Below are 9,548 nucleotides of genomic sequence, written 5' to 3'. Positions count from 1 at the left end.
CCACCTATTTTTCCCATATCCCCTGCAGCTTTTGTCATTTTCCTTTTCTGTCATGTAAATCAATCTGATAGGTATAAAGTTAATACCTCAGAGTGGTTTTAATTTGCATTTTTCTAATCAGGAGCAATATAGAGCATTTTTATGACTTGGAAGCTTTGATTTCTTCATCTGAAAACCATCTATTTATATCTTTTGACCACTTATCACTTGGGAAATGGCTGTTATTTTTATAAGTTCGGCTCAGTTCCTTATATATTTGAGAAATAAAGTCTTTATCAGACCTGTTAATTGGTTTTGTTTGTGCAAAACCTTTTAAATTTAATATACTCAAAATTTTCAATTTTATCTCTTATTTGGTAAACCCTTCCCTTATCCATAGATCTCATAGGAAAAATGTTCTTGCTCCCCTAATTTGCTTATATCACCCTTTATGTCTAATGTACACATTTTGACCATATAGAAATGTTGGTTTATGCTTAGTTTCTGCTTTCCAGTTTTTTTTTAGTATTTGTCAGCGAGTTCTTGCCTCAATAGCAAGGAGTTTTGGGTTTATCAAACACCAGATTCTATGGTCATTTACTGCTGCATATTGTGTGCCTAATCCATTCCACTGATCTACCACTCTACCTCTTAGCCACTACCAGATTATTTGATGATTACTGCTTTGTAACAAATTTGAAATCTGGTATTGCTAGGCCATCCCTTCATTTTTCCCCATGGATCCCCTTGATAGTCTTGACCTTTTGTTCTTCTAGTTGTCATCATTTTTTCAACTCTTTGTAGGATCATAATTTTAAAGCTAAAAGGGTCCTTGTTAGTCACTGACTCTTAATTCCCTCTCTCATTTTCAAGATAAAGAAACTCAAGAATAGTGAATAACTTGTTCAAGATCATATAGAGAGTGAATAATAGTTGGGACTTGAACCTGGGTTTCTAATTCAAAATCCAGTGCTCCAAATACAATAAAAAACATACATTATCTCCCTCACATGGTTGTTGTGAAAGAAAAAAAAAGCCTTATAAACCTTAATTGGCTTGTAGAGATTTGCATTTCTGATCGGCAATTTGAAGGGCCCTTAATTTTTAACATCACTAATCTTAATAGTTTTAATTTATCTGAAAGCTGCTCATATACATTAACATTTATTTTCTATGGGGACCTGGCTTTTGGTCACATATATATTTGGGTTAATTTCCTGTTTATCTTGGACATCAGACCCTTGAGATGGTGGAGAGGAGGAGGTAGGAGGAAATGGAAGAATTGCAATCAACAATTTTCTTTGTTATCCTTGCTGCAATTAATTTATTTCAATTTCAGATCATTTATTTTTATCGTGTATATAATTTATTATGCAGGTTACCTATTTATGTACATGTTGTCTCTCCCATTGAAATATAAGCTCCCCAAAAATTGGAAGCAAAGTAAATGTCCATCAATTAAGGAAAAATACAAACTGCAATAAATCAATGTGCTGAATACTACTAGAATACTATGAACAATAAACATGAATATAGAGGAGCACAGAAAGACATACAATCTAAGGCAGAATGAAATAAGCAGAGAAGAGAAAACAATGTACATGATGTAAACAATGTAAATAGAACAACCTCAAAGCAATCAAAAGGCATGCAGCAAAATTATAAGAACAAGCATGGCTCCAAAGACCTAACCCTACTCCTCTGCAAGGGTAGAAGGGCCATGGGTGGTACACTGCTTGTATTTTCAGACTTTCTCAATGTAACCATCAGCTTTGCTGATTGTTTTCCCTTTTCATTTTAAAAATACTATTTGTTATATGGAAGGGAGGGGAGGAGGAATCATTACAGAAATTCTGCTTTTGTAAAAAAAAAGTCAAAATTCTTAATAAAAGAAAAAAGGCAAGGACCATTTGCTTTTATTTTTTCTTTGTATCCCCATTGCTTAGCATGGTATCCAGCATATAGTAAGTACTTGTTTGTTCTCTTCTATTCTGTTTTTTCTGAGGACCACGATGGATAGTTACTCCCATCTATTTTGTTCCTTTTTTCTTTTAAAAAGTGTTCTTTATAATTAAGTCAAATATCCATTTGGAACTTGCAGGTAGCAGAAGATGCTAGTCAAAACCTTTAATTTTTTGGCAAATTGTTTTCCTATTTGTTATCTAATAGTTCTTTCCTGAACTAGTTTATGTGTTTGGATTTATCAAACACTATTGCATTCCTTTGTGCTCAGAATGCTCTCCTTCCACACATGTACTGGTTTACTTCAAAAGTCAGCTCAACATTGAACAGTTTGGTAGATTGAGCCATGCCTAGAAGCAAGAGGTTCTGGGTTCAAATCTGGCCTCAGCTACTTCCTAGCTGTGTCACTTAATCCTAATTGCCTGGTATTTACCCCTCTTCTGCCTTGGAACCTATATTTAGCATGGATTTTAGGACAGAAGGTAAAGGTTAAAAAAGATTCAGCTCAAATCACGCCCTCTGCAAGAGGCCTTCCCCTGTCTCTGACTGCCACTGCCTACCTTCTGAGATTTACCCTCCCTTTTACAAGGGACCCACCTTCCGTGTACAGTTGCTTGAATGTTGTCTCTCCCAGGAGAATATGAACTCCTTGAGTGCTGGGACCATGTTTATGCTATATCCTCAGAGTTCACCCCAGTGCCTAGCACATAGTAAGCACTTAATACTTGCTTACTGATTATACCAAGTTCATGTATTCTTCCGTATCTAATCTGTTCCACTGATCTACTTTTCCAAAGAGTTTTGATGATTGCTGCTTTAAACCTTTTACACTTCAGCATCCTCCATGGCATATACTAGAGGGCTAAAATTCATAGTATATATTCAATACCAAAATAATTTTGTCCAAATTCACTGCACAAATGATACTGAATTTCCCAGATAATTGCACTTTACATTTTGTCTTGGCAGTAAAGAGTTAATCAAACTATGGGCCAATATTTCAGGGTTTTTTTTCCCTTCCCAAAATTTTATTTATCATATGACCAAAACAGAAATATGTTTTGCATGATGGCACATGTATAACCTTTATGAAATTGCTTGCCATATCAAGGAAAAAGGAAGGGGAGGGAAGGAGAGAAAATTTGGAACTCAAAATTTTAAAAAACATAAGTTAGATTTTACATGTAATTGAGGAAAAAACATTACTGAAAACCAAATGTGTGTAGCAGATGGTAGGAATGCTTTCAGAGTTACCCTCTCCCACAAACCAGAGACTTCCTTACCATCAGGCTACCAGCCTGTTTTATCAAATCAAGACACCAATGAAAAGTTTTATAAGAAAAAGCCAAAAACTTTGCATTCTAGACAAAGTGTATCTGCTGATTAGTTCTATCTCTGTATTGAATTTTCCAATAGACCTTGAGTTCCCTGAAAGAAGGAATTATCTCTTCTACATTTTTGTTAATTTCCACCCTTATTTGTCTTAGCATTAGTATTTTATGGTATTATTATAGCATGTCACTACTTATTGAAGAAAATAAATTCATTCCCTGTACCTGTCTCCACCTGAACTCTTAATAAAAAGTTTCAAGGAGATTGAATTTACAATGGGCTTTTGAAAGGATGAAGAATCTTTTTTATTTACTCCTGAATAACTTCATTTCAAGATAACAAGGAAAATACAAGTTCAAAATAGCATTCCCTTTGCTTCAAAGTAGTGTGGGAAATAGATGAGGAGGCTCAAGTAGTAAATTTATAAACATATTTCTTAGACTAAAGTTTCATAGTCAAAGGTCATATCATAATCATATCCTTAGCAGAATAAAATAGCTAAATCTGGGGTGGAATGCTTCCTTTTTTAGGAGCTGGGGTTTGTGTATATGCTTCCAGAAAGTTTTTTCCTTTCCCTCTGTTTGGAATGCTTCCAAGGACACCGTGTAAATTCAGTCTTTGACTAAATGGTCTTCTTCAAACCCCCTTTTGTGAGACAAGAACTGTAGTTAAGGCCTCCAGCCCCAATCAACCATGCGTTCAGCTTTCTGACTGTTACTTTACAAAGAAAGTCGGTCTGGTCTTCCACAAAGAAGGCTGATAGCTCTATAGCAACAAATACAGCAGACGTTATTTGGGGAGAGTAATAAATCTGCCATGAGAACACACTGAATCCATGTGAACAATCAACTGACAGATTATGAATTGAGGGAAACACAAGAGAGCAAAATTCATCCAATCTACAAACTAACCCTGAAAGCCAACCAAGCATGCCTGGAAAAAAGCATTTAAAAATACTGTGTGAGCCTATATATGGGGATTTTATCAGATTGTTGGCAGCTTCAGACTGAATGTTTCATAAATAGCTAAGCAGTAATACAAAACAAAAGCTCACATAACTGCTTCTTGGATTACAGGCTTTAATGGAAACCCCCAAAAGACAGCTGAATGTACAAAATTCACACATAAAAGTTCATAACTTAAGAAATATTTACCCAGTTCAAGCATGAAAAAAATTCAACCCTGGCTTTGTATATGGTTGTTAAGAGATCAGGTATTTATGGCAATTAAAAGTATAATTCAATTGTAAAGAAACAAATTTTTCAATTTCTCTTCAGTGAACTCCAAAGGCTGATCATATGGGGCTACGCCAGTTTTCCTCCAATACAGTTCTGATATAAGGTTCTTGTTTCAGGTTTCTGACTTCTCTAAATGCTAAAAAGAAAGATTACCAATACCAGATGTCAGTATATCACAGATATTGACATTTTTACTCACATTAATCAGGGGATTATATACAGACAACATATCAAAACTTTGGTGTTTTAAGTCAAACCCCACTAAAATAAATAGTTACATCCTAGCCTGAGTTGATAACTCATATCTTTTGAGCAATATTCAAAATGGAAACACTCTAATTCCTTTGGAATTCAATGTAAAGGATTTGATCTGTGGTATACAAGTGAAACCAGGGATGGGGAAACAAGTTATAGGTAGATAAGAGGTCCAGATATTTTTTTACTTCTCTCAGTGGGCTAAACCATGCTTAGCAAGAGGTTACTTACAGTTGCTCCTTCTCCCTTTCGTCGTAAAATAACGCCCTCTGCCAATAAAGCTTTTCCTGTTTCCACAAAGAGCTTATCTTCATCTGTTTCTCCCTTTTTCTGTAGTTCAATATACTTTTCCACAAATCTGAAAATCCAAGCAGTCCCCTCTCAGATATGAACATTTTCAGTTTCCCTGTGTCAGGAAATGATACATTTTTTTTCCTCTCAGCTACTACAAAAGAGCAAGAAAACTTACTAAACATCCCAATGTGTGAACCTCGTCTTCTCTTAACTGAAACTTACATAAAAAAGCTCATAACACTGCCAAATGCTTTATTATTAAATGTGAGCTGGCATACATATAGACTCTTACCTTTGACAGGAAGATTTAAAGTTTGGGTTGAAAAGGTCAAAAGTTTTGGGTCCAGATCCATAAACTTTATAATATTTCCTAGAACACAAAAAAAAATGGTAAGCCTTCAGTTAGAAATCAGTATCAATGACTGATATTTAAGGAGGAATAAATCACTCAACCTTTGAGAAATATGTAAAATACTCCATATATAGTTGTCAGTTTCTATAGCCAACAAAAGAAACATGTCAAGCTATGTTAGCAGTTTCAGCTACATGAGAAAGCTCTTTGAAAATGTTAAAGGCACTACATAATTGCAAGGTACTGTGATATTAATATTGTTCACAATAATATTCAGTAAAAATCAGGAGCTAGAAAAGACAATCTGCAACACTCTCCTAAACTGTCACTTGCTCCTTTGTTTTTCACAAAATCAATGGGCAAAAATCCTTTAATGTATAAAAGAACCATATCAACTCTTAGTAAAAACTGCTTTCCCTCCAGTGCCTAGCAATGTTCTGCATGCAATAGTTGGCTAATAAGTATGTCCTTTATATTATTGCCTTTAAAAACTAGTGCAGTGGAGCCCAACAGAATGTTGAAGAGTCAAGTATTTAATAACCCAAATAATAAAACTATTTCTCTAGTTCCTTTCCCTGATGCTCTCAAAGTGGAGAAAGAACATCCCAGTTCTTCTAACTCACAAAAATGAAGACAGATGAGATTATATATAGGAAATACCTTCTCCATAAAAGAAATACAATATTTAAAATTCAAGTATAATGATTTATTGGTCATTGCCTCCTAGACAAAAGAAACAAGTATGAATGAGGTGTCTTGCAATGGTTTTACTGAAGCAAGACCTCAAGTCTTTTCTCAGCTTCTGAGAAGTTATATGGAAGCAAGGAATTTTCCAGAGCAATAAGTTTTGAAGGAGAGTTTTTTTCATTAAGCTGTCAGTTAAACATTCCTTATCTACTGAGCTGTGTAAGAGAAATGAATGTGATCAAAGTTAAAGTCTCCAAATCAAAGTTCCAGAAGTTGTTCCAGGAAGTTGCTAACTGCTCCCCAACTGAATAGAAGATTTCAAGAAATTTCAGTCCTAATCCTCAAAGTTTATATCCCACTTGCTACATCTGTCCACCCAATAGATATCTGTCCCTTTTGAGGAAGGATGGAATTTGGGTGAAGTTCTGAACATGTTTTGGCACTTTTAAAGTAGCTAGAATCATTGTGTTAAAGGAGGTATATCTCATTTATTCCGTTGTCAGTTCTTTGATTTTAGATCCTCCTTTTTAAGCCTTTTTCCTTATATAGAATGAAGAAAATGGATTTCCTAGTCTGAAACTATTATCAGCAAATTTCCAACTCATTTCACTATCAAGTTCCAATTCCCATTTACAGTTTCACGAATATTTTCACTGAGTACTAACTTAACAGCTCCCTCCTGGGTTTTGCCATCACCTTTCCCTGGATAAAGAGTACCATCACTCACGCTCTGATTTGATCTTCCTGGTACAGGACCTCTGGTATAAGATCCTTAGCTTTGCCATAGCGCTGACGGGGCCTCCGGAACACAGGCTCCCTCAATGGTGGAAAGGCCTCATACACATCATACCACAGGGGCTTCTCCTTCAACACCCCAGCCCGTATCATGTCTCGGGTCCTTGAAGAAAAGAATTAATCAGCTTGCTCAAAAGTGGGTTTTGCAAAAGACCCCAGGGGCTACACTTATTATAAGCAAGGGCCACAAAGCCCACGCCCAACAGCTGAGGAGCCATGGGCTTACTTAAGGCCCGTGGTTCAGAAAACTGACCACTCTACGTCCCTGTAAAGTAAGAAGGAGAGGGAACATCTCCCAGAATCACAAGATTTAGAAAGGAACTTTAGAGATACATTAGCCAACAACCATTTATTAAGCATTTTCTTCATGCTAAGTACTGTGCTTAAGGGTCCTCAAGAGATGATCTGGCCTAAGGGCTTTTAACTTTAACCTTGGAAAGAGGTCTATGAACCTGAATGGGGGGAAAATTTACATCATTATGTTTAAAAACCTGTAACTGAACTTTAACATTTCCTTTCAAGAAAATTTTTTTAAAAGTTATTTTGAGAAAGGATCCATAGACTTCAAAGGAGTCCATTATACAAACAAGATTAAGAACTCGATCTAGTCCACACCCATTTTACAGAAAAGTAAACTGAGGTAAAGGTGAAGTGCCTTATCCAATGTCAAAATGGTGTTCTGACCCAGATAACTTTTGAAATCAAGCCTTCTAACTCTTTTCATCGTACCATGGCGCCTCTGTCACTCGCTCGATTTACAGATGGGGAAACTGAGGTCCAAAAGCATGAAGTGACTTGTCCAAGGTCGCGCACAGATTAGCTAGTGACAGAATGGGGATTGGGCACCCTGGTCTCCCGTATCCAAGAAAAGGAGCTGCCATCCCAAGAGGGTGCCCAGGAAGCATCAGGGAGTGTTGCCCTACTCCCCACGGGGATATTCTGGACCATTTACAGCCTCCCTTTCCTGTACCAGCCCCAGGCCCAGCCCCCGCAGACGGAGCCCCGTGCGCTCTGCGCGCACACACCGGGTGAAGATGGTGCCGATGGTCTCCAGCCGGCTTCCCGCCATGACGACCCCAAACAAAAGACACCCCTAACAAGGTCCGCCCCCGCGCGAGAATAGTTCGGAGGAAGGGCAGCACAGGAAACGGAAATAGAAGCCAAAGGTCAGGAGGGCCAAGAAGCAGTGCGCGTGCCTTTCTCAGCTTCGGGCCTCGATTTGTCGTAGGGAGTGGGAGGAGCAGACCCTAGCACGCCATGATAGGACGTTGCCAAGCAAAAGTAAATGATGCCCGAGTCCGCAAGAGGAATGAGGGCGGGGGGGGGGGGCGCGGAGTGATCGTTCCTGATCAGGCAGAAGCACTTGATCCCAGAGTCACCAAAAACTACTAAACTAGGCACAGGCAACATTAACGGAGCAACGCCGAATCTGACGAAGGGAGAAGGCTTGGAAGGTAGAATATCGGTGCTGGAATAGAGAAGTCCCTAAGCCAAGCTTTCTCGTTTTACACGTAGACAGTGAGCAAAGTATACAGAACCCCATTTCCCAGAAAAACCCGTAAAGCACGCTCATTGGGAGAAACTACTTGGACTCCATTTCCCAGAAGGTTAGAGCGAGGGACTTTAAAGACTCTGATTGGTGGAGAGGGTTCTGAGAGGCGGGAGGTTTAAAAGGCCTGAAGTACGCTGATTGGAGAATGATTAAAGCACTTTGTGGTGCCTTAATTGAATGGAAAACTAAGAACTAAGACTTAGAAATATGGAAAGACTTCTACAACTCAATGCAGGATAAAGTTTCAGAACCAGGAAGAAAATAGACAGAATGACTGCAACACTATAAATGAGAAAAAGAATGAACAGAACATTCAATCTGCAGGCATGAGATCCAGGAATCCCAGGCTTAGAACAGAAAGGAACCAAAGCTAGTCCAACCCCTCCCTTTTACTGAAGAAAGAATGGATTGCTTAAGAGAGGGTGACTTGTCCAAGGTATAAAAAGATGTGGTTCAGATTCCATCTGACATTTACTGCCTATAGGACCTTGGGCAAGTCATTTGATCAAGGCCAAGGCTTCAGATTCTTAATCTAGAAAATGAAAGGGTTATAGACTAAATAACCTTTGAGATCCCTTCCAGTCTAGCTTTATGAAAACTGAAGTTTGTGATTATAATAACGAACATTTGGCCAGATGAAGAAATATACCTGCCTTTCCTTCTTTGCAAAGATAGGAAATTATACAGCTGATATTGCATATTCTGTGTCAGATAGGGTTGATGAGTTGGTTGATTCTTTTTTTAACCCTTATCTTCTGTCTTAAATTTGATTCTAAGTACCACTTCTAAGGCAGAGAGTGCTAAGGACTAGGCATTTGAGATTATGTGACTTGCCAAGGGTCAGGCAACATTGCATTAGTGTCCCAATTTTCCCAATTTCCTCCGACATTTATAATTTCCTCTTTCTGTCATGTTAGCCAATGTGATAGGTTTCAGGTAGTACTTCAAAGTTGTTTTAGTTTGCATTTCTTTCATGATTTAGATATTTTTATATAACTATAGATAGCTTTGATTTCTTCTCCTGAAAATTGCCTGTACATATCATTTGACCATTAGGAAATGATTTGTATTTTATAAATTTGATTCAGTTCTCTAAATACTT

At 37.7% G+C, this 9,548-nt stretch overlaps 1 protein-coding gene across 1 annotated transcript; it reads right to left on the bottom strand.

The window, feature by feature from the left end:
* Positions 1-4,332: 4,332 nt before the first annotated feature.
* MRPS23 (mitochondrial ribosomal protein S23) lies at positions 4,333-8,028 on the bottom strand. The gene is made up of 5 exons (XM_044673360.1): positions 7,920-8,028; positions 6,827-6,997; positions 5,353-5,430; positions 4,998-5,124; positions 4,333-4,647 (listed from the first exon to the last, which is right to left on the bottom strand). Exons 1-5 carry the CDS (start codon positions 7,961-7,963, stop codon positions 4,624-4,626), a joined length of 444 nt encoding a protein of 147 aa, XP_044529295.1. The 5' UTR covers positions 7,964-8,028; the 3' UTR covers positions 4,333-4,623.
* Between the last annotated feature and the right edge of the window lie 1,520 nt (positions 8,029-9,548).

This window comes from Gracilinanus agilis, chromosome 4 (genome assembly GCF_016433145.1).
Source record: "Gracilinanus agilis isolate LMUSP501 chromosome 4, AgileGrace, whole genome shotgun sequence".
Taxonomy (NCBI): domain Eukaryota; kingdom Metazoa; phylum Chordata; class Mammalia; order Didelphimorphia; family Didelphidae; genus Gracilinanus; species Gracilinanus agilis.
The sequence above is the reverse complement of the archived record's forward strand: the minus strand, read 5'-3'. Positions and strand labels throughout refer to the sequence as shown.